This window comes from Euleptes europaea, chromosome 1 (genome assembly GCF_029931775.1).
Source record: "Euleptes europaea isolate rEulEur1 chromosome 1, rEulEur1.hap1, whole genome shotgun sequence".
Lineage (NCBI taxonomy): Eukaryota > Metazoa > Chordata > Lepidosauria > Squamata > Sphaerodactylidae > Euleptes > Euleptes europaea.
In genome coordinates, this window is record NC_079312.1 from 143,602,392 (window position 1) to 143,627,744 (window position 25,353).

At 40.7% G+C, this 25,353-nt stretch overlaps 2 protein-coding genes across 2 annotated transcripts in view; both read left to right on the forward strand.

Annotated features, from left to right (window-relative positions):
• PRKCA (protein kinase C alpha) overlaps positions 1-25,353 on the forward strand; it is a 307,017-nt gene that overhangs the window by 238,947 nt on the left and 42,717 nt on the right. The window contains exons 6-8 of the mRNA XM_056866635.1: positions 6,612-6,768; positions 6,877-7,011; positions 8,216-8,312. Of these exons, the coding sequence (XP_056722613.1) occupies positions 6,612-6,768; positions 6,877-7,011; positions 8,216-8,312 (389 nt within the window). The remainder of the gene's footprint in view (positions 1-6,611; positions 6,769-6,876; positions 7,012-8,215; positions 8,313-25,353) is intronic.
• CACNG1 (calcium voltage-gated channel auxiliary subunit gamma 1) overlaps positions 1-25,353 on the forward strand; it is a 309,034-nt gene that overhangs the window by 12,956 nt on the left and 270,725 nt on the right. The gene's annotated exons all lie outside the window — the stretch shown is intronic.

A 25,353-nucleotide genomic window follows, 5' to 3' on the forward strand; every position in this document is an offset into this window, starting at 1 on the left:
AGGAGTGAGGGAAGTTAATTTTGTTTGTTGACATTAATTAAGCGTTGTTCTGCTAATGCCGTAAAAATAAATTCATTCATTCATTAAGTGTATTAACTTGCAGCAGGTTTTTGCTTTTTTCCATTGTGCATACATAATGGCATTAAAGCTGAAATCCTAACTACATCTACTTGTACATACTTACTACTAGACCCCAACTGCTTGGTCTGCTCATAGCTTGCTCAATTCACAGCTGCATTCAACCGCATAGCTTGCTGCATTCACAGAATTTTTTTATAGGGGCTCTGCCCCTGCACTCTTCTGGCTAACCCCCAAAATGGTGTTTGTCCTTATTCTGTTCCTATAATGATAAGTATTGTTGCTCTTGCCCATTTGCAGGGTGGCACCTACAGAAGTTCTGGCTCAGATGAGCAAAGCTGTAATGGCAGAGTATGGGGGGAGGTGGTCCTGCAAATATGTGGGTCGAAGGCCATGAAAGGCTTTGCAGGTGGAAGCCAATACCTTGAATAGAGCCTGGTAACTTATAGACAAGTAGTGGAATGACTTCAGAATGGCATTAATATACATGCTCCATCTAGCTTCTGATAATAAGTGAGCTGTGGCATTCTGCACCAACTGAGTCTGAGTTTACTTTGAGGAGGAGACCTATATAGAGCACATTACAGTAGTCTAGTGCTGATGTTACTGTGATGTGGATTCAGGTGCCCAGATTGGGTAGGTCTTCTGGGCTAAACTAAGTTGGAAGAAAGCATTTTTTTGCAGCTGCATTAACCTGCTTCTCCAGCAGTAATGTTGGATCCAGGATATCTTCAAGGCTGTTAGCAGAGTCAGCAAGGGTCAGATGAACTCCATCAGAAGTGGAAAGCCCAATGTCTTCTGCTTTCCCAACCAGCATTACCTCTGTCTTGTTATGATTTAGTTTCAGTTTGTTCACTCTTAGCCATTTAACCACAGCAGACAGGCAATGATTTCAAGATCATAGATTGGAGTGGCATCAGCATATTGATGACAGCCAACCCCCAAAATATGTATGATTTGTCTTAAGGGCTTTACATAGAGGTAGAATAGCATGGGGGATCCCAAGTGAAATTATGTCACATTTCTTTCTCTTTCCAATGCAGAGGAAAAAGGGGGGGGGAAATTGCCTTGTCAGTAGATTTAAAATGTTTACTGTAGAAAGATAATACAGTTCTGCAAGTTTTCATAGCTCTCTAACAGTGTAAGGGGGGTACTTACAGTGGGCTTGGGGCCGGCACACTGTGCTGCCTCCTGAGTGGCTTGATGGCCTGGTGCAGAAGGGGAAAATGTATTTCCCCCCATACACACACAAACCCTGTGTAACTGCCCCATTGAGTTACATGGGGCCGTGTCATTGCTTTTGCAGGTGCAAGTTCACACCTGCGAAAGGGGGAGTTCCCAGGGCAAAAAGACTTTAGAGCTGACTAAAGTCTGCCCTGCCCCTGGGAATGCCTCCTTTGACACTGGCACAAGCCTTTGCACTGGAAAAAAGCTGCTGTGGCAGCTGCTCCAGTGTCTGACCACAGCATAGATGCCCATTTTTGGCACATGGCCTGCCATTGGTGTAGTTGCCCATTTTCACGCCGCAAGGAGCATCTACACCAGTGCTGGGGTCACGCCGCCTCTCAAAGCCTTCCCTCCCTTCAGGATTGTTCTGTAAAGGTACCTTTTTCCGCATAGAGAGGTCTCTATTAATACCAAACAAGTTAGATTTCAAGGGAGAGCAGAATTTGTATAGGAGTTTAATTCATTTTGAGGTTGGCCAAATATGTATTGTATCTAGAATTCCTGGACTTTTAAATATAAATAATGGTGCTTCTGTCCATTTCAGTCTAAAACTTCACCAAATTTTCAATTTATCAATATGAAATTAGCAGTTCTTTTGTGTTCTCTTTCAATTAAATGTTAGTGGAACATTCTGTGCTGAAAACAGATGGAATTAATTTCAGAAATACAAAACCAGTTATAACAGTTAATACTTCTTAAACATAAACATGCTTTTTTTTTTTTTTTTTTACACTGGCAATTGCCTGAAGGGCTGTGTGTATTATGAGATATACCTTTTCAGAGGAACAATTACATATCCCTGCCTAACGAATGCATTTCACTTCCTATTTGTTTTTTACTGAGGAAACAAAATTATCTAAAGAAGCAAAATAACATTAATCTATATAGGACTTTATTGTTACAAACCAGTCTAGTTTTCATTGATTCTTAAGTTTTGTAAATACTGCTGAGTAAAAACTAGTGTATGATTCCCTTTCATGTGGATGCGGAAATCAGGATAAGAGCATCTGAAAAGACACGGTCTTCCTCTCTTTTTTTCTAGCCATGCTCTTGGGTCAAAAAAGGCCCAACCATATGTTGGACTGCACAGAGAACAATACGATACCCTTATCGCTCTCAGTGCAACAATCATTCTGGTCAATGAGCTCCCTAGAGCTAGAGTTTCTTAACAGGTCAGCATCCAATCAGCTGGGAAGTTCTATAAAAGAATGTCCATTCAAGTAAAGATTCTTGATACAACAAGGATAGTATAGGATAGAATGACAGCGCTCTTCGTGTTTTTTGTTTTTTAAAGATAGTATGGATGAGCATGCTAGGCTGCAGACAACATGGTTTGGTTGAGTTCTGTTTCCAGTTATCTGGGTGACGGTGGTGTTTTGCTGTGCTCTCCAAAGAGTTGTGCCTTTTTATTATTATTTCTTTTACTTATTTTATTTTGGACCAGCTGATTTGGACCTTTTTTGTTATGTCTCAAGGTAGCTGCCTTGGCAGCCTTGGTTTTTGTTGTTGTTGTTGGTTTTTTGTGAATATGTTTTTCTTAGTGTTTCTTGGCATTTACTTGATAAGACACCAAGAGTGCTTTAATTAGCTATGGTTTGGGGGAGGGAACAGCTGGGGTATAAGTAGAGACAGAGCCTTCTTTTCTGCTTTAAAATTGTAGGCTGCATATTGTGTTTTATTATTTATCTATCTATTCATTCATTTTATTTAATTGTTATTACTTTTGAGTGGAGCTTAGCTGCCCTGCCTGGCTCAGAAAGGCATTATTCAGTGCTTTGCTCCATTTTTGTTTGGTTTTCTTTTTGGTTACAACTCTGGTTTTCTGGTTATCTGGTGTCAGTTTTTTGCTGCACTCCCCAAAGAGCTGTGTCTTCTTTTACTATTCTTTTCTTTTATTTATTCTCTTTGACCTGCTGATTTGGGTCTGTTTGTCCTGTCTTAGGATAGCTGCCTTGGCAGGCTTGAGCTCCTTTTTATGAAGATGTTTGATAAAGTGCCAAATGTGTCTTAATTGGCTTTGGTCTTGGGGGAAGGAACAGCTGGGCTATAGGCAGAGACAGAGCCTTCCTCTCTGCTCTATAGCTGCAGTCTGTATATTGTATTCATTTGTATTTATTTATTCACTTATTTTATTGAACTGTTGTTATTTTAAAGTGGAGCTTAGCTGGCTTGGCTGAGAAGGGTGTTCTCTGAGATTTCACTTCTTCCGGATTTTTCTCTTTTGTGGCTCTATACTTCCCGTAGGGAGACAGGGTTTTTTGTTACAAATTGAGTACAAAACTCTGAATTTGATAGACAGTCACCTGTTATTAACTCAAGCACTAAGGTGATTGAAAAGAATTGGTTATTATTATGGGGAGAAAAAGAAATTGCCCTTTCAGCACCCCAAAGAAAACAAAGTAGAATGGACAATTTCCTAGATATTAGTTTTCCCACTATCTGCTCAAATCATTATTTACCTTACTCCCCAGTGATAACGCTTCACTATTAACAGATACAACTATTACTAACAAGGCTAAAATTCGCTCCAAGGACTTTGAATTTTTGGCTCCCCAAACACTTTTAAAAGCTTGGACTAAAATTTATGAGAACCTTGACCCATTACTCCATGTTTTTTGTAAACAGCCTGGTACCTCAGGGGAAATAGGGAGATTTGCATCCTATAAACAATTCACGGAGTCAACCTCCTCATTTATTAAAAGAGAACTGTCATGGATCGAGGGGGGGGGGAACACTCTTCAAAGAAATTATGACTGTCAGAAATTGATGGCACACAAGAGGCTTGGTGAGGTAAAGTTCAAAATAACAGATTTTATTAATAACAGCAACATAGGATGAGGGTTTAATAGGCAAACTTGGTTTCAGAATGGTAATAGGTTGGTCATAAACCAACAGAGTAGGCACTTCACACTTAAATATATGTACACAAGAGAGGGTTGGATTGTTTCAGATGGTAACTCAATTTCACTTCAAAATGCTAGATACTTGTTTCACTGACTGAGAGGCTTGCTTAAGTTTGACAGTTTCTTGTTTAGATTTCACTTAAGATTACTTAAAACACATGGTTGCTTCAGTTTCTGGAGTAAGGAACTACTAGAATCACATCACCAGTTTAATCCTAAACTGGACTGGGTTCATTGACTATAGAGAATAATTCTCCTCAACCCTTTAGGAATCACTCAGTATACCTGAGTTGACTTCTCTCCCCTGGTTTTGAGAACTCAAATGCCTCTGAGGCAAGAACAGCCTCCTGGATTTTTGGCATTTTTCACAAGAACCAACCCACATTAGCACGTGCCCCTGAATTCTCCACATCATTGATTTTAGAACCAAAAATTATACTCCTTGATATTTATAAATTTCAGGGACAATGGATAGATTGGTCCTCTAAATGGAAGGCAAGGGGACACTTATCTTACTTGCTAGGAGTCACTTATGTCAATCTGAAATTTGTCAAAAGGATGCATGGCCCAATTCATCATGACCATATTTTATTACATTTTAATACCTCATGGATTCCTTCTTTGACTCTGGAAAAATGTCAATTTCTGCAACATTTTGGGATTTTTCCTTTTAGATACTTCAAAAATGGGAAAGTCAAACCTCTGATTTCATCGAATAGGTTACTAGCTAATATGAATGAAGGAACTCCTAAAGAAAGTACTAGTTATTCTAAACCCAAAGAAACACTCCTAGCAGAAACCTCTACTGAGAGGAGAAAGGAGAAGATGCTAATTGATTTGTGTCCAACAGTCAATCCTTGTATAGCTGCGGAGATCTCTTAAAAGACAGAAAATCCCAATTGCCGCTAAGCATCCCAAAGAGTTATCATCTCCAGAAATAGGGAAATATCTGGTGTTGAGCAATGTGGAGGCAGACCTTTTCTCCTCCTTTTCAACACTTTTAGAAATAGAGCAAAATAACTTAATCCAAAGGTTCCAGTTCCTCCAACCACAACTGGTTGCTATCCAACAAAGGCTAGAATTCAACATGGTACAACTGAGGATGTGTTCTATACTCCTAGACACCCAGGTCCAAACTTCTCCTAGTCCTACAGCTTCATGTTCTCTTGTCCCTTTAGAACCAAAAGTAGTTGTAGTAAACAAATGCAGACCAGCTCCGAAATAGAACGTTTCACTACCTGATAGTGCTGCTGATAAAATTAATAAAGACAAACCTCATAATCTGCATATCCTCTCTTGGAATGTGGCAAGGTGGGCTTCTAAGAGGTGCAATATCTGCATGATTTTCTGCACAGAGCAGCACAACTTGGCATTCATGTGACATTCTTAGCTCTGTCACAAAGGTGCCCTTTACTGTCAGTCTAGAAGTTCCTCTACTACAGTGTTTATCAAAGAGCTGGGCAGGTGCTGTAGAAAGGATTCCGCAGGCACTAATATTTAGTAATTCATAAGATAATTTTCCTTATATAGGATGCTAGTATAGTTCTTGTTGCTTCCATGTTGCTGTCATCTAGGATAAGACTGAGCTGTCAGGTTGTCAAGCTCTGATCTACTTTATTTATTTGGGGTTAAAAGAACTGGACCATTCTTATGAATGCAATTTTTTTCCATCAGAAGCAGCATCTGTAGACTTAGTGATTTCACTGTGACCTCCGTACAGGCCTGTAGGAATGTCCATTTTGTAAATGCAATCAGCATGGTTCCCATCTTGCTGTCCTCCCTCCCTTCCCTCTCTTATTTACCTTTATCCTATTTACTTAGTCCCCATCCCTTTCCTTATTGAAAGTGTCCTATTGTTGTCCTTCCTTTATTCTTCCCCTCTGAATGGATTCCCGTTTTTGTTATTGTTATATAACTTAGGGCACCCTTGGAATTTTTTAAGGGATATTGTGGTTCTAAATTGTAAATTGTTGGAATTTTAACTGTGTTGGAATTGCTGACTTGGTTGGGAAAACACGTAAAGGTCAGATGGATGGATGGATGGATGGATGGATGGATGGATGGATGGATGGATGGATGCACAGTATTTTGGGAAGTTAGAGAAGGGACAAATCGAGAGAAGACCCATATGGGGGAGGGAAGGAAGGGAGTTTCTGTGAGTTGTGAAGAATCCAGTACAGGTGTTTTCAACAGATGAGCAAGTTTGCTACACCACTTAGCTGTTTTAACTACTACTGTTTCCCTCCCCCTCCTCATCTGGTTTCCACAACTTGTACATTCCTGTGCCAGGGGAAAGTGGGGGATTGGTTATTCATTATTAATGGGTTTGGTGCTATCTACACAGTAATAAAGTTTTTTTCTTTGAGTATGTATATAATAGATTGCTATTTTATATTCTTACAGTGCGAGATGCAAAAAACCTAATTCCCATGGATCCAAATGGGCTTTCAGATCCTTATGTGAAGCTGAAACTTATTCCAGATCCTAAGAATGAAAGTAAAAAAAAAACAAAAACCATTCGCTCTACTCTTAATCCAAACTGGAATGAGACATTTACATTGTAAGTTGAATTCTGATATCTTTTCTAGCAATAATTTTGTTTGCACACATTGTATTGTGTTTCTGTAAACTTGTTGAAATGGCAACAGTTTTCTTCTTTTCTTTGTAGTAAATTAAAACCTACAGACAAGGACAGAAGGTTATCTGTTGAAGTCTGGGACTGGGATCGAACAACTAGGAATGATTTCATGGGCTCTCTTTCTTTTGGAGTATCAGAACTCATGAAAATACCAGCGTGTGGATGGTAAGACATTCCTTAGTACAGCATAGGGTTGCCAACCTCAAGGTGGTAGCTGGAAAACTCCTGGGATTACAGCTGATCTCCAGGCGACAGAGATCAGTTCATCTGGAGACAATGGCCACCTTGCAAGGTAGACAATATGGCATTATACTCAATTGGTCCCTCCCCTCCCCAAACCCCGCTCTCCTCAGGCTCTACCCCCAAAATCTCCAGGTATTTCCTAACCCAGAGCTGGCAATCCTAGCAGCAGAAAGATTTACTAATACTTCACAATAAAACACACATACGTATTAAAGAGCGAGTGAGCAATAAAACGCACATTGAAGCATTTCCTAAAACATAGCAGCTAGATATTCATAGAATGTGTAATACTGAAATGCCTATTTGTTAGACCAGGTTACAAGGGCAAAAATCACAATTAATAGAAAAATGTTTGTTTTTTAAAAAAGACATAGTCATAATTGATGCTGCCCCCACATCATGAGAAGGTGAGCTCTTCCTGTTCAAACAAAACTTGGGAGCACTTGACACAAGTCAGTCACTACTTGTGTGGAATGGACAAACAGTCCACATATCGGTCATGTGTTTTCAATGCAATTTTCTGACAAGACACTTACCTCAGCCTAAGGCTTCAAGCCTATGTGTACTTATTAGGGAGAAAGTCCTATTGAACTCAGCAGGATATTCTTCTGAATTAAACAGGTGTACAAATACACTGGCCCTGACCTGGATGGCCCAGGCTAGCCTGATCTCGTCAGATCTCAGAAGCTAAGCAGGGTCAGCCCTGGTTAGTATTTGGATGGGAGACCACCAAGGAATACCAGGGTTGTTTTGCAGAGGAAGGCACTGGCAAACCACCTCTGTTAGCCTCTTGCCTTGAAAACCCCAAAAAGGGGTTGCCATAAGTTGACTGCGACTTGACGGCACTTCACACACACACAGATAAAAACACTAAAAGGCCCCTGAACTATATAGATGTTAAGGAAAATAGAGCAGACTTTTCACCTTGCTTCTCCTTTTCCATCATCACCTTCTTCTGGTTTTCATGGATTGTTTTAATATTGATGATTTTATGTTGATTTTTATTGTATTGTTTTTACCTAGTCAGTTGCCTAAAGGGAGCATATACATTTTCTGGAGAGGCACCATATACATTTTCTAAATAAATCGTTTTCATTACTTCAAATATTTTATTTGCATTCCTCAGGTACAAACTGCTTAATCAGGAAGAAGGAGAATATTACAGTGTTCCAATACCAGAAGCTGATGATGATGGAAATGTGGAACTGAGACAGAAGTTTGAGGTAAGAATGTATCTACATGCTGTAGAGGTGAGGGTAGTCTGTAGCCTGATCCTGTGGTACCACATTACAACATGCTACCACAGATAGGAACAGACTTTTTATCTCTTGTTTTACTATACAGCTATTTTACTATCCTTCATAGATATCCAATTATACCTCTTTCTGGGGTTTGCTTCTTTTGTCTTTATATTAGGAGTACGAAGCCATTTGGCAGGACAACATAAGATCTAAATAAATGTTAACTAGGGTTGTTATTTAAGTTCCAGTATTTATCTGATGACCAGAGCCATCAGAATGGCCCTGGCTATTCTTTTTGTGTTTGAGAGTTCCATCTTTGCTGCTTATAAAGGTTTGGTTTGTTGCAATGAAATTTTTTAAAAAGTCAACCCTCTGTTTCTCTCATGAAACCATGGTTAGACAGACAGGCTGCTAGACATTTCCATGACACCACACTTAATTTGACTTGAATCCTACCATCTTTGCTCTATGTTTAAACAACACTCACTGTGACTATAAATTCTGGGGTATAGGTTTTTGTTTTCTTCTACCTGTTTCGTTTGGTCCTTTTTTAACATAAAGTGCAGGTAGTAGAATTAAGGGACCTGAAGAGAAGTCTGGTTGGGTGACACAGACGAGGATCTGGCTGGAGACAGGAAAAGGTAGTAAAAATGGAAATAAAAGATGAGAGGGAAATAATCAGCAAGGAATATTGGTGAAAAGGGATCCTGAGCATGAGCTAAATGGTGGGCTGTGGAAAACAGAAGGGCTGGGGATCGAAGGGAAGAGAGGGAAATGTGGAAAGGTAGTCACATAGTTATTTTTTCTTAAGGAGTGTATCATTTAACTGCATTTGGTTAAGTTTACTATCTGTTCTGAATTGTGATTTTAAATTTTGGTTTTTATGTTTGTTATGTGTTCTATTTTATCTATGTTGTAAGCCACCTTTGAGCTCTGTAAGGAAGAAAGATGACTAATAACTGTTGTAACTAAATATAATAAAATAAGAATGTCTTCTTCACGGAGGTTAATGACAGTGTTGTGTATAGGGTTTCATCATTCATTTAACAACAAACACCACAGCAGCATCACTGTGACTCTGCTTGCACAGAACAATCAAGTGTTTCTGGTTGCACAACTTTTCTTTTGTAAGTTGTATTATTTTTAAAAATTGTTTATATATAAGGTTATTTTTCTGCTTCATAAAATGTTTGCTTTTTGGACATCTAGAGATGATAGTAGACAAGGCACAGTGTCCGGGCTGCTGATTGTCATGAACAGAGAGGTAGTTGAGAAGTACCTGGCTGCACTGGATGAGTATAAATCACCCGAGCCAGATGGTATGCTCCCGAGAGTGCTCAAAGAACTTTCTAGGGAGCTTGCAGAGCCTTTGTCCGTCATCTTCCAGACCTCTTGGAGGATGGGAGATGTGCCACTAGACTGGAGGATGGTGAATTTATTCATTTATTTATATTATTTATATTTACATTTATATCCTGCCCTCATTCCCGGCAAGCCGGGCTCAGGGTGGCTCATAACACAATATACAAACATCAATTAAAATCTATATCAAAACATACCTTAAAATTCATACTACATATTATAAAACAAGATGGCATGATTTCAGCTGCTGGACAGTCCTGATCTGCCAGTGAACCCCAAACCAGTTGGGGGAGGATGGGGAGGAATGTTATCCCAATTTTCAAAAAAGGAAGGGGGGATGGCCCAGGAAACTACAGGCCAGTCAGTTTGACCTCTGTCTCAGGGAAGATACTGGAGCAGATATTAAAGAAATCCATCTGCGAGCATCTGAAAGTCAACTCAGTGATCTGGGTAAGTCAGCATGGATTTATCCCTAAGAGGTCCTGCCAGACCAACCTCATTTCCTTCTTTGATTGAGTGACAAGCTTACTGGATCGAGGGAATGCGGCTGATGTTGTTTACCTAGACCTCAGTAAGGCTTTTGACAGGGTTCCCCATGATGTTCTGATGGGTAAACTAGTGGACTGTGGACTGGGCCCTAGGATAGTTAGGTGGATAGGGAACTGGTTGGAGAACCGCACTCAAAGAGTAGTTGTCAATGGCATTTCATCTGAATGGAGTGTCACAGGGTTCAGTTCTGGGCCCGGTACTTTTCAATATTTGTATAAATGATTTGGATGAGGGTGTGGAGGGATTACTCATTAAATTTGCATATGACACCAAATTGGGAAGAGCAGCGAACACACCAGAAGACAGAGATAGAATTTAATGAGATCTGAACACACTGGAAAAGGGGGCAGATGTGAACAAGATGCAATTCAACAAGGATAAATGCCGAGGTCTACATCTGGGTAACAGAAATGAGGGACATGCATACTGGATGGGGGATATATTTCTGGGTAGTAGTGTGTGTGAACAAGATCTTGGGGTACAGGTGGACTGTAAGTTAAATAGGAACAGCCAGTGTGACGCAGCAACAAAAAAAGCAAATGCGATCTTGGGGTGTATCAACAGAGGCATAACATCCAACTTGCAAGATGTCATAGTTTTGCTGTACATTGCATTGGTCAGGCCACACCTGTTGTATTATGTGCAGTTCTGGTGGCCTCACTTCAAAAAGGATGTGGACAGAATGGAGCAGGTGCAGAGGAGAGCGACAAGGATCATCAGGGGCCTGGACACCAAGCCCTATGAGGAAAGGCTGAGGGAGTTGGGAATGCTTAGTTTGGAGAAGAGAAGGTTGAGGGGGGACATGATCACTCTCTTTAAATATTTGAAGGGCTGTCCCTTAGAGGAGGGCAGGGAGCTGTTCCTGTTGGCAGCAGAGGATAGGACTCGCAATAATGTGTTTAAATTGTAGGTGGAGAATCCTTGGTGAACAGTGTGCAGCTGCTCCAATATTTCTTGTCTCTTCTGTGGTGGGATAATGCGATCACCATGAAGAATTAGCCCCTGAGACTCTGTGAGGTGTCCCCATTCAGCAAAATAGGGCTTGAGCTCACTTGGTATATTTCACATGTTTTGCAACCAAACTGTTTTCACAAATCCCAATACCTTTTGTAGCTCTGCATCAGAGGAGGTAAGAGCCTGTAACTGCTGGAGTAAGGAATCCGAAATCGGCTTCAAGCTTTGCACAGTGGTTTCATAATATGCAACCTCTTCTACAAGTGTAAATGCATCAGCATCAATAGTCTTCAGTGGATGTTGTGACAATGTATCTGCAACGACTAGAGTTTTGCCCAGACGGTATTCTGCCTGTGGGTTAAATCTCATCAGACGGGGAAGGAGTCTTTGGCATCTTATTGGTACTTTGTCCAAGTCTTTAAAATTTATCAAGGGTACCAAAGGTTTATGATCTGTGAAAACCTGGAAGGAGGCTAGACCATAAAGATATTTGGAAAACTTTTCACATGTCCGAACAGCTGCTAAACACTCCTTTTCAATTTGGGCATAACGCGTCTCGGAATCTGTCAGTGTTCTTGAGCAAAATGCGACAGGTTTCAATTCTCCTTCAAATTCTTGGAGGAGCACACCTCCCAGGTCATAGCTGCTTGTGTCTGAACTCACAACAGTGCGGCGAGTGACATCATAAAATGCTGGGACAGGCGTCTGAGTCAGAAGCTGTTTTATCTTCAAGAATGCTGTATCTTGATGTGGGCCCCAATGCCAAGCAATGTCCGCTTTCAGCAAGTCATTTAACTGTTGTAAGACCTCTGACAGGTTCGGCAAGAATCTGCCCAAATAGTGTACCATGCCTAGAAAATGTTTTAAATCAGTAGTGGAGTTGGGAGGGTCTATCCCCAAAATAACTTCTATTTTCCGTAAGTTTGGTTCATCTATGCGGTGACCAAGATAAGTGAGTCTTCTGGCAAAGGAGGCATTTTGAATCATTCAGCTTCAGGCCTGCCTGTCGCAGCGTGTCTAGAACCTTGTCCAGTTGAGCATCATGCTTTTCCTCTGTGTGGTCGTACACCAAGATGTCGTCCATATACACAGACACACCATCCAGATGCTGCAACAGTTGAGTCATTTCTCTTTGGAGCAACTCTGGGGCACTGGAAATTCTGAAAGGCAATCTATGAAAAAAGTACCGGCCAAATAGTGTGATGAAGGTGGTTAATTTTACACTGACCGGATCCAAGCGGATCTGCCAAAATCCACTAGCTGCATCTAGTAGTGAAAATATGCGAGCACCGGCTAGCCGTGGAAGGATATCATCAGTAGTAGGAAGGATATACTTTTCTCTTTTTACTGCTTTATTAAGCTGCTTCAGATCTACTCAGATTTGCACTGAACCATCCTTTTTGGGTACAGGCACCATTGGAGCACACCAATCAGTGGGTTCTGTAATTGGCTCTATAACCCCCCAGCGAACCATCCTATCCAGTTCAGCTTTCACTTTCGGAAGCAGTGGGACAGATATGGTTCTGGCTGCGCTGACAGCATAAGGTACGGCATTTTCCTTTAAACTTCTTTATTGGTGCAATCTTCAGAGTCCCCAACTCAGGTTGGGGTCCTATAGGGAGTTCATCTAGATGACGGACCAAACCCATTGTGACAGCAGTGTTCCGGCTCAGTAGGTTGTTACATTGAGCTTGAAGCACATAGACTTTAAAACTGTAGTTCTCCACTTTGTATTGAGTTTGAGGGTGAAAATATCCTGCACAACTCAGGCTAGCTCTCCCAGTACTAGAAAATACTGAGGACATTTGATGGAGTGGAGGAGGACTTTTAAGGCATCTATAGACTGACTCTGGGATAACATTGACATCCGCCCTGTGCCTATTTTGACGTCTAGAGAAAGGCCATGGATTTGTAATGATATCACCCATGGGTCAGTAGTGGATGTGCAGCAGTGGACTGGTCCTAAAAAAAACTGATCTGGGGTGCTGTCTTGTTTTGTGACTTCTCTCACCCCTCGGGTATGACATACAATAGCAAAATGTCCTATCCTTTTACATTTGTGGCAATCAGCAGTCTTTGCTGGACACACAGCTCTCTGAGCATGCCCTTTTCCGCAGCGTGTGCACTTAGGGGCTTGTTTTGGAGGACAGGGAGATAGCTTGTCTGGTTTAGCAGAGTATTTCTGGGAAGATTGTATGCCATATCCATCTGTGTAGAGTATTTGGGAAACCGCGTTTTATGAGATATTTCCTGAAGCCCTGCAAATGCTCGTTGGCCATGGACTTGTCCCTTGATCAGTTCTGAATTCCTGATCATCAGTTCTGAATTCCTGATCATTTGACCCTTCTAAGGTGAGGTCACTTTTCAGCTGTAGTTGCTGGGATAGGCCTTTGTCTAAAACACCCACTACTAGTTGATCTCAAATGGTTTCACTTTTGCAGCCACCAAAATCACAGGCCTCTGCTTTCTCATGCAGCCATCTTATATAGGCCTCAGCAGACTCTCCTGGCTTCTGTTTTCTCTGATGAAAGCAGGCCCTCTCATGAATGAGGTTTCGTTTGGGCACAAAATAGCCATCAAATTTCCCCAGAACAAGACTATAGTCATCCTTGTCTCCATCAGCAGCGAAAACAAAGGAGGTAAAGATCTGCTCTGCCTGTGGGCCCATTGCATAGATTGGGGAGCATTCCTGGATTTCTCCTGCTTCTGCATTCAGTTTTGTCGCAATCCTGTAGCGAGAGAAGCGTTGTTTCCAGTCAGGCCATTTGGCAGGCCTACTAAAGTCAAAGGCTTCTGGTGGGGAAAACTTTGCCATTGCAGGCCTTGACTGCCTGCAGCTCCATTGCAGAGACTGAAGGTTCAGACTTCTGGTACCATTTCTTAATAATGCCAGAGACTTCAGGTATTTCTATAACAAGGTGTTTATTGAACTTCTATAATAAAAAATGTCAACAGTTCCTCCCTAGTGCCTGCTTGCTCTTGCTCTTTTCAGAATCTCCTTGTAACTTCTGTTTCCTGTTAGTAGCTCCTCCCCTGTTCCAATCTCTTACTTAAGATTACATTTCACTACAGCCTGTGCTCAGAATACACTCAGTGGTTCATAAGTCTTGTCTTTAAATCAAGCATTACAACCCTGGGTTCTTCTTGGAACTCCTCTCCCTTTCCATTACCTTTGGTGGCAGCTACTGCTGTTCTGGCAGTAGAGGCACTGAAAGGGAGGGAGATCTGCCTCTTCTCCTCTGGCTGTGTGGTCAGACACAGCCAGGGAAGGAAGGAGGGATAATAGTAAGGAGGTCTCATGTTCCACCTCCCTGGTACTACAGCTACAGCAACATTCAAGTTGGCAAGGAGAATGGGGGTGGGATACAGCCAGCTTTTCCATTTAATATCACCCAATTCCCTTCTCTTTTTTCTTTTTTACCAGCACAAAATTGGTTGGATCCAACCTAGAAAATCTAGCCCCCCTTCCAGTGCCTGAGGAGCATACAGAGAAGTAGATTCAGGAATTCACACTGAGAGTGTTATAATAATCATAATCATAATTTATTAATACAGTCACTGACCAGCAGAAAAGACAACGACAACAAATGACCTAAACCTAAAAATTACATATTACTATAAATAAAATTTATACAAACATCACATAACTTGGCATATCCCCCTTAATATTTTGAACAATAAAATATTTCACTTACTCTTATCCTACCACAGTATGGTGTATTTTGGTAGCTGCAGCATAAAATTTAGCTGTCAGGAGTGAAAACTGGTTTTTCATCTATTAAGAGCCTCTTAGCCAGAAACACATCAGGTTCACCAGGGAAAATGTTAAACAAAGGGGAAAGAAACCTTGTGTGGACTTCTTGGTAAAATGAACAGTGGATCAAAACATGTTCTGGGGTTTCAATATACCCTGACCCACAAGGGCAAAGCCTTTCTGCCCTAGGGACCTTCTTGTATCTTCCTTCTACCACCACCAATGGTAAAACCTGGCACCTAGCAAGGGTGAATGCTTTCCTATGATTGATAAGTTCTAATTGGGAAAGATAGGCTGCAGGGGAGACTATGTACCTAAATTATTCAGGTGATAGAAAAAGCATTGATCTCCCCTGCCAATACGACCTTGGCATCTGGATATTCTAAGAGGAGTGCCATTACATAATGTTCCAGAACTTGCCAATTGGCAGTTAGAATGTTTTTCCTTTGTTGAGCGGGCAGGTAGACATTAATAACCAGCAGTCTGCCCCTACCAGAATTTAACAAAGTAGCCATAGTTAGGTGCTTCAGAGGAGCCAGGACAGCACACTCCACTTTTAACATAGCTGACACAAGGATACCCATCCCACCCTTCAACCTCCCAGGCCCCATCCCTGGCATCGGTTACACCCTGTAGGAATGATACCTGTCGAGTTCCAAATCCTCAGTAGTCCACAACTCTTGTACTAAAAGCTTTAGCTTTCCTAACACTCTCCTTTCATTTTTAGACTCAGACAACCTTTATTCGGTATATAACCAGCAAACCTTTCATTTTTAATTGCAGAGAGGTTTCCCCCTAAAATGTATTAAAACTGCAGAATTACTCCCTGAAAAAAATAATTGTTGCTTTGTCACACAGAGTCAATGCTTTTTTCAATCACAATTTTCTTAGTCAAAATATCCCTTCTGCAGTAATAACTTAACAGGAATATAGTTTCCAGCAAGTCCTTTTAGTGGTGCATTTGTATTGCTTTATAATGATATCTGCTATAACTGTGCCTTGAGGTTGCAAATGTACCTTAAAAGACAAGCTCATTATGAAAATGTAAAAATCAGCCACTGTGGTATTATTTTATAGTATTGCAGTTAGATTACTGTTCCTTCTGTATGTTTCACTCTTGCTTTAGTTACAGCACTCTAAAAATAAAGTTGTCTTCCTACCAACATTTATACTACTTACAATTTTCTATATCTTGGTAAGGTAGCACTTCATCAGTGACCTATAGTGTAATCCCAAACAGAGTTACATACTTCAAAACCCACTTCTGTGCTGACAGCTCTTCTGCTGTTGTGGAAAGTGGGAGTCTCAAGGCTGGAGGCCATCAGTTTGAGGAGGAGGGATTTGAGCCCTTGGAAGGAAAGAATGTCTGCATGGTTAACAATGCAAGTCAAGGAAACTATAAAAAATAAAGAGGTTTCTTTTAAAAGGGAAGGTCTTCCCCAATGGATTGAAAAGAAAGGACCTTGGGCTCTGGCAAAAGAAATGCAAGTCAATGATTAGGCATGCAAAAAGAAAATTTGAGGAGCGGGTTACTAGAGCATCAAGACAAACAATAAACATTTATTTAAATATATCCAGAGCAGGAAACCAGCCAGAGAAGCAGTATGGCCTTTGGATGACCAAGGAATAAAGAGATTGCTAAAGGAAGATGGGGAGATGGCAAAGAAGCTCAATTAATGTTTTGCTTCTATGTTCACTGAGGGAAGTGTCGGGAATGTACCCATGCCACAGCCATTATTTTTGGGAAGGGAGTCTGAAGAACTGAGTCAAACTGAGGTGACGAAAGATAAAGTTCTAGACCTACTGGGGAAATGAAAAACAGATAAGTCTCTAAGCCCTGAAGGCATTGTAGCAGAAGACTAGAGAACAGCAAATGTTACACTGATTTTAAAAAAGGGGTTTAGACAGGAACAAGGAAATTACAGGCCAGTCAGCCTAGTGTCTGTTTGGAATGTGTTTTATCATTTGGGGTTATACTGAAGCGGGTCGTGCTGTTCAGATAACAGGCTCTTAGAATGTATCACTTACTGAGAAGTGAAGGTATCTTATTCAGCCAGTCATCGAGTAAGCAGGACTCAACAACTTTACTTACTTTTAAAAAGCAAGTCTTTTTATTGATATACTTCTAGTAAAATATGTATAAATGCAGATTATCAAGTCTTTAACACTTCTGTAAAAACTTATAAAAATACAATGTATGTATGTACAATGTATGCAGTAAAAGCAAGCAAGTCTTACATACTATTCGGTTTCAAAATCCAACTTCTAAAATATAACAGTCAAATTATTCTGATTCAGTTCAAAGTATCTAATTCACAAAGTCTAGAGTAAAGTATTTAAGCCATACATACCAGTCAGCCTTTTCTGAAAGCCTTTTGGAAGGTTCTGAATCTCTGGGCTAACTGTAGCTGTATTTATACTGTTTCTAGACTCATTAGGAGAAAAGAGAGATTCTTTTTTCCCCACCTTAAGACAACTTTTTCATCCAACAGGAGGAATACTTGTTATACCTTTTATTCCCTCTATCAGATATCATGAGCAGTGCAGTAATGTTTTAATAGCAGCTGCCCTATGACCATATATGGGCTTCCTTTCCTTTCAGTCTATTTTGCTTAAAGTATAAACACTCATTTCTGACTTTCATGATCACATTATATACTTAATTTTTATACCATTCTCTTCATTAGGACAATACGCATTAAATGAGACTACTTAGAAATCTGTAGCACAATATTTAACTATATAACTCATAAAACACAATTATTGCTTACATTGTCACTTTGTGACCATTTGTCAATAGCAAATAGCCTTGAGCAAGGTTACAGAAAGCAAGGAAGCATATTATTAATATCCTTGATAGGACTGCTGGAATCTTTAATGCCTTTAGTTATAAAAAGCAAAGTTTAAGCTATTAATACATTCTTAGTACATTCAGTAGACTTTGAGGAGGGCAAAGCTGTTTTGCCTGCAAGATTCAGCTGGCAGCTGACATTTAACATTTAGCAGATAGTGAAAGTTAGTTAGCTCTTGAAAGAGCTGACCTTGAGAGAATTCTATCAGCCTGTTCTAAGGACATTTGCTTTTCACAGGCTTTTCATTACACAAACCTCTATAGTTTTATAGTTCAGTTTGCATGATATGTTCAAGCTTTACATGGAATTAATTCTGCACATGTTCACAAAATACCATAATTATGTCAGAGACCATGACAATATATTTTTTGCCTATAGTCCTGCACACATTTTAAGAGCTGGCTTCAGAATAATAAAAAGTATTTCATGGTATATTGTCTTTATTCTAGAAAATTAATTTTGTTTCTGAACTATCATATATTTCAAACTTTGGAAGCTTTTATTTTCCAGCTTGGAAAAATTGATGCAAATCCACACACAGTGTTCTCCTGATATCTGCTTCCTGAGTTTGTATGTGCTTGATGAATATTTATTTAAAGTTTATAAACAGTCTTGCCTGCATATATTGAATGTTTGCTGTAGAAAAATAAGTTGATTATGTCAACAAAACACATGACTTTTAAAAAGTACATCAAATTGGGGATTGTGCATATAAATATGTTTTCCCTCCATGTGCACTTCGCTATGCTGGGGAAAAATAATTGCAAAAAAACAGAATATGTTATCTGTGAACACATTTCAGAATGCAGACAAGTGCAGGCCCATTTAAAGTGACTCAGTAAAATTCAGCCAAATGACAAAAATAAGGTGGATGAATTTTAATAAGATTCTCCAAGTAGTATTTCTCAGTTGAAAATACACAATCAGGCCGTGGATATATGGCAGATTAAATACCATGGTACTAAATTAACAGAGAAGAGGGCATAAACCAGGTGTCTTGGAAATAGGGACACTTTCGCATGTAAACTGGAAAAGTAGGCTTTAATTGCTGCCTGTTTGTGACATAGATAAGGAAGGATCAGTTAAGTCATGAATTAATATTGCTTGTGGATCAAGATGGAAACATGCCTTGATGTATATGTGTCAAGAACTTTATACCAAACACATAGCTGCTTGCAAAAGCCAGCAATTATTTGCACCAATGCTTTCCATGCACCATAATCACAGGAATAGCTGATAACTGACCCCACTGATATTTCTTTTATCTCTCAAGAATGGCTTGCGGCTTGCTTGTCTGTAGGTCAGACAAAAATTGTTGTTTATTTGTAGCTTATACCTAACTTCTGGTACTAACAGTATAAAGTGAACATGGTAATGGTATGTAGGAACTGTTCCTGGGGAAAAGGTGAGAGCAAGAACTTGTTGACCTTGTAATAGTTGCTTTGAACAGTTATGGTAGCCAAGAAGGCTGTTGTGGGCTGGGGAACCAATTATGTTTACATTGGTTGCACTGTAACAGTACATTGAGTCTCCTAAATAGGAGTCATGGAGAGTCATTGAGGCACCTTATTGTAATGGCCAGAAAAGGAAAACAAGAACCACAGGGCAGTCTGCAGTTTCTTCTAAAGTTCATTTCAGAATTGGCTCCTCCTTCCCATGTTCTATGATGAAAGAACAATGGATTAGATCCGCAGAACCATGAATGGAAGGGAAATAATGGCTAGTGCCACATGGCCTCAAGCCACTGTGTGGTTCCCTTGCCAGCCAACAGCTCCCAAGGTGGGCATGCCACTGTAATAGTCCACCCCCAAGACTTCTCAAGGAAGTCCCCAAAATGGGGGAGGCAGGCACACAGGCACAGCCTTTCCCCCAAATGGATCCATTCCAATGCCTAAACCCCCACAAGAGCCAGGCGAGCCACCCAGCTCCCACCAAAGCACCCACAACTGTAGCCAACAAAGCAAACCATCACTCACACAGTGAAGTCAGATATTCAGACCCCATTCCAAGAGGTGAATGCTGTCAGCTCTGAAGAGGGCAGTGTGCCTAAAAGTAATGTCTGGGTGCCATATAAGGAAGCCGCCCGCAGATTTGATGAGCTGCCCTGCCACATTACTGACTTTTCTCCTGGCCATGTCTAATCTGTCTGGCAAGATGGCTCCACACCACTTGTGCCACTCCAGCAGTTCTGACCATAAAAGCTTAGTGCCTAGGAGTCTGGAAATGAGAGTCCGTAAGTCCACAGCCATGGCAATGGCAAGATCAACACCTTTTCAGCCTGGAAGATCATTTCCCCCAAGCTGAATGACGATGGCATATGAGGAACCAAGGTGGAAGACTTGTCGGAAGATAGTAGCAAGAAGAGAGGCTCAGTGCATCCCTCTGTGTCCCATCCATGTGACCTGAAGATGATCCTTGATGTTCCCCCATCCAGAGGATGTCACATAGGCCCTAGCCCAGTAAATGATGCCGTGACTGATGATCCATACTGCTTTGCATAGCCCTATGGGACTGAAAAGATGTGTTAGTAATCTGCCTAGGCTGGGACAGATGTAGGTCTTGTAAGAAAAGGACTGACAGCACCCAATAGGACCTGACATTAAGATACTCTGCAGTGCAATGGACTGGGAAAGCGGTCCAAAGAACAATCCGGAACCCCCACCACCCCCCTTTGTTGGTTTGTTTTGGACCTCCACAACATGATGTAGAGCTCAGAACCCTGCCCTGTGATGTCTTGCAGCCCAAGAACCCACCCAGAGTAGTTGTGGCATGAATGGGGAAGGACATAAGGGTTGAGCTGGAAATTAAAAATTCTTATAAAGTAATATATTTATTAAGTGTACACAATAAAATGGATTAAAACACTGGGCCTAGAATACAGGTTACATATAATACCACCAGCCCAAACATTTAAAAAAATAAGCAACACAGTTGATGATATGCAAAATATAAATGACCACTAGACCATGCGTGTTTTGGCCCCTTGGGCCTTCCTCAATGGTCAAATTATGCAAAGCATTATTATTAAAAGCAAGTATCTGGTGCAAAAAAAATTTGTTTCCGGATGTGTTGTAACATCAACAAGTAACAAAATATATTAGCATTAGTTGTGGCATAAAGCCAGGAGCAATTCACTGCTGTGGAAGGCCCCAACAAAAGCCAATATAAATGATACGCAGAAGAGGGTGGTCTTAAACTCTGACCAGCAAATAAAAGGTAACTGCTGCGAGAGTTCACTGAGAACCTGTATGGTTATGAGTTTCAGAGGGTCCAGCACAAGGAAGGGAGGCCCTTTTCCAGCTCTCAAGAACCCACTGTGCAACAAACGAATTGCAGGGGTCAGAGAACCCAAGTGCCTTGCTGTAACAAGATAACTGACAAGTCGATGCCCATGGTTCTGGGCGCAAGGCCCCACCCCCTCAGGGATACCAGGTAATGCAGGACCAGGGCCTCTGATTCTGGCCAGGTGTCATGCCCCCCCATTTGCTGCCTAAAAGGTCAGGGATGCCACCATGGCATGGAGGCTGTGATGGAGTCATAAACTCCCTGGACAATTAGAATCAGAATCATAGAGTTGGAAGGGACTACCAGGGTAATCTAGTCCAACCCCCTTCACAATGATTCTTGTCCAACCTTCTGGGACAACAGAAAACAACTCAGTATCATCCCCTATATATCAGCCCTTCAAGTACTTGAAGATGGTTATATCACATCTCCATCTTCTCCTTTCCAGGCTAAATATACCAAGCTCCTTCAACCTTTCCTCATATGATTTGGTCTACAGACCCCTCGCCATCTTTGTTGCCTCCTCTGGACACGTTCCAGCAAGTGCATTTTATTAGTTTTAGCCCAGTTCTCCAGCCTGTCAAGATCATCCTGTATCTTGGCTCTGTCTTCTACCGTATTTGCTACCCCTCCCAATTTAGTATCATCTGCAAATTTAATAAGCACCCCCTCTATTCCTTCATCCAAATCATTTATAAAGATGTTGAACAACACAGGGCCCAGGACAGATCCCTGAGGAACTCCACTAGTCACTTCTCTCCAAGTAGATGAGGAACCATTAACAAGCACTCCACTCTTTGGGTACAATTTGTCAACCAGTTACAGATCCACCTAACAGTAATAGGATCTAAACCGCATTTTCCCAATTTGTCAACTAGAATACTATGTGGAACCTTATCACAAGCCTTACTGAAATCTAGATAAACTATTTCCTGTGCTGGCTCTTAGTGATCATATCCATCCTTTCTAAATGCTCAACAACTGACTTTTTGATGATTTGTTCGAAAACATTTCCCAGTATAGACGTTAAGCTGATGGGTCGGTAGTTACCCGGATCCTCCTTTTTCCCCTTCTTGAAGATGGGGACAACATTTGCCTGCCTCCAATCTTCTGGCACCTCACCTGTTCTCCAAGACCTTCCAAAAATAATGGACAGAGGCTCAGAAATTACATCCGCAAGTTCTTTGAGTACCCTTGGATGCAGTTCATCTGGCCCAAAGCACATTGTTTCATTTAAAGAAACTAGGTGTTTGTGCACTACCCCAATGCCAATCCTCAGCTGCAAATCCCTTCCCTCATCATGTGTTCTGTTTTTGCCATGTTGAGCACCTCTTCCCTTGCAAGAAAAGACTGAGGAAAAGTAGGAATTGAGGAGTTCTGCCCTCTCTTCATCTCCTGTTAAAGCCTATGCGGTTTTCCCAGCGCTTGGGACTGGAACTAAACAAGTGGTAGATAGTTTGAATTGTTCCAAAAAAAAAGGTTATTGCTTCAGATATGCATTCAGTTGCATCATTTCCACATAAGTTAAGTGTATAACAACCACAAGGTGAAAAAATTGCTGTTGAGCACATTTCTTGTATTTTTGCTTGTGTGCCATTGTATCTTCCAGCCATATTTTATCCATTGTCATAAGCTTGAGCTTTAAAGTCACTGAGAGGAATAGCATGTTCTTTCATAGTATCAGTTATCAACTGAGCAATTTCTTCCCCTCTTTTGTTGCTATAATCTGCAAACTTTAGAAAACTTTCTTGAATTTCATACTGTGTTTCTTTTAAAATTACAAATATCAAAAGATATGTTGTTTGTTCTCTATATGAGGTGTGGCATCTACTATTACTGCAAAGTACTTTGCAGACTGCCTCTCAAGCAAAACATGTTGTTTCACAAGATTCAGGCATTCTGCGATAAAATCATTTTGTGAGTCTGGAGACATAATAAACTTAAAGTTGCTCACTCCTCTTCTGTGACTCCTTTACACTTAGCACATGCTCCTAAAGGATGGGGTCCCACCTGGAGAGTAGTTCTGTGAGTCATTAAAAAGTTTCCATTGTTTGATGAGATGAACCATTAAAAGCCAGACCACATTCTCCCAAGGAGACTACAACATCTATAATGTGCTTTAAAATATTGTACCATTTCATAGCTTTAGTTTTGATTGCTGCTTCCAAGATGATGTTAACTCCTGTACCAGACTACAGGTGCCTTTCTAGTTCTCTCCAAGCTAGGCAATATTCTCTGTGGTTATTGCTTTTTTCATGTTTTGGGATCCTGTTGCATAGTTTCTGCCACTTCCCAATAGTCATCCAGCCTTCAGCTGATGCCAGTGCAGATTTAGACACAGAGCTGCTAGTATTGTGCCAAATAATTGACATGGAAAACAATATAATGCTTGTTTCTGTTGACTCCAGGCAAGTCAGTCTCTTACATGCTGTTCTCCATCGGCACTTTGAAATTTCAGTATGCTTTGTGGAAAATTTTGATTGCTGTTGTCTTTTGGGAATGCTTTAGGCAATGAGATGTTACCATTGGTAACATACTTTTCTATTTCTATTTGAGAAGGAAACTCCCTTATGATGCAACCAATGTCAAGGCCTACAGTATTCTTCTCATTTTCCAAACTTACTTCCACCTGAGCCTGTTTTGTGACCCCAGTTGTCATAGAGTCCAATGAAAACAATAAAGAGGAGGTTGGATAAACTACTGCTCTTTATTTTGGCCAAAGCAATAGAACTGGGTGCACAGACTCTCCAAACCAAACAGAGTCGGGAGACTGCCACACCCGAGCAAGAGGCAAACAGTATGTTTTATACCATGAAGGGGGTTACATTCCATTAAAAGATACATTTAACCATACAAGTCTTCAGCATCACCTTAGAGTATGAAAGATACAAACTCAGCGCTTATTCTTGCGCAAGCATGTCTAACCAGTGTTTCGCTACATTGGGCAATAAAGCAATCTATAGAGATCAGAGAGTTCTTTTGTGCGCACGGACAGGAAAGGAGGGAGGGGAGTCTGTCCTTGAGCAACGCAGTTTAATCGGGCTGTGTGTGTGTCTGTGGTGTTTGTGCTTTCCATAATGGAATGTGTGTGTGTGCTGCTTCCGCTTCCAGACAAGGGGTGTGTGTGAGTGTGTGTGCCGTGTGATTTCCATGGGCACAACACTTGTATTTCTGTTTCTTTCTGTTCATTTTTCTCATTTTCTGTATGTGTTCCTGTATCAAAATCCTGTACATTATTACCCAAATGAACTGCTCTTTGTTTGGGGATGAAGTTTTCAAAAGTTTTTTTCTTGTTCTAATTCAATAAGTTAGTTGGATGAGAATTTTATCAAAGGCATCCTTAATCCAACTTGAAAAAACTTTTGTTGTCTCCTTTTTTCATGTTCCTCCTGTTATTTCTTTTTGTTTCATTTCTGGGCTCCCGATTTTTGAGAATACATTTTTGATGGATGATTTATAATTTATTCTTTTATGTCTAAAAAGGGAAAAAATTATTCTTGATCAGCTCTGATCATCACCATATTGCTTCAAAAAATCTTGAGCCCAAACTTACAAAGTTTTAAAAGGAATAAGTGAAGAAGTAGCCTAGTGTCACTAAAGTAATTGAAAAGGATTAGAACATATCTTCAACTTATCTGTCCAAAGTTGCTCTTAAAAGGTGGATTTAGAATGTACTAGTACACCAATCCTTCCACTACAACAATGGCCACCAGCCTAAATATTCTGTCTACCTGGCTGGAGCATGGAGAGTTACATAATCTTCTGGTACATGCTGCCCCAGTGAAAACCCTTGAGAATGCAATACAAAACAATGTAAAGGATATATAAAGCTATGCTACGTAGGCCAACATAACATCTAAATACTAGTCTTCATATGCAAACTTTTTATAGGACTCCAGGAAACTCTCGAGCCCCCTTGGGCTCCCTGGTGACACTGGGGCAGACCTTCAGCGGGAGGCCTCTTCTTCTGCCAGGAGAAGGCCAGTGCAAGGCCTATGCGTGCCTACTAAAGCCTAACTTCCAGAGTTGCCAGACAGATCTGGTCAGTAACCTGAGCAGATGGCAGAGTTCACTCTGAGGAAGGAAGAGGTGTTCCAGGGTGTTCTACAAATTTTTGCCTCTCCTAAATAGGAGGAAATAACTAGATGCTTACTTCTTAAAGTTACAAGTAATACTGTTACAAGTAATAAAGTTACAAGTAATACTGATCTCAGACAGATTGAAATGGACTGTTGCACATGCACTTTAAGAGCATCCAACAAGTAGC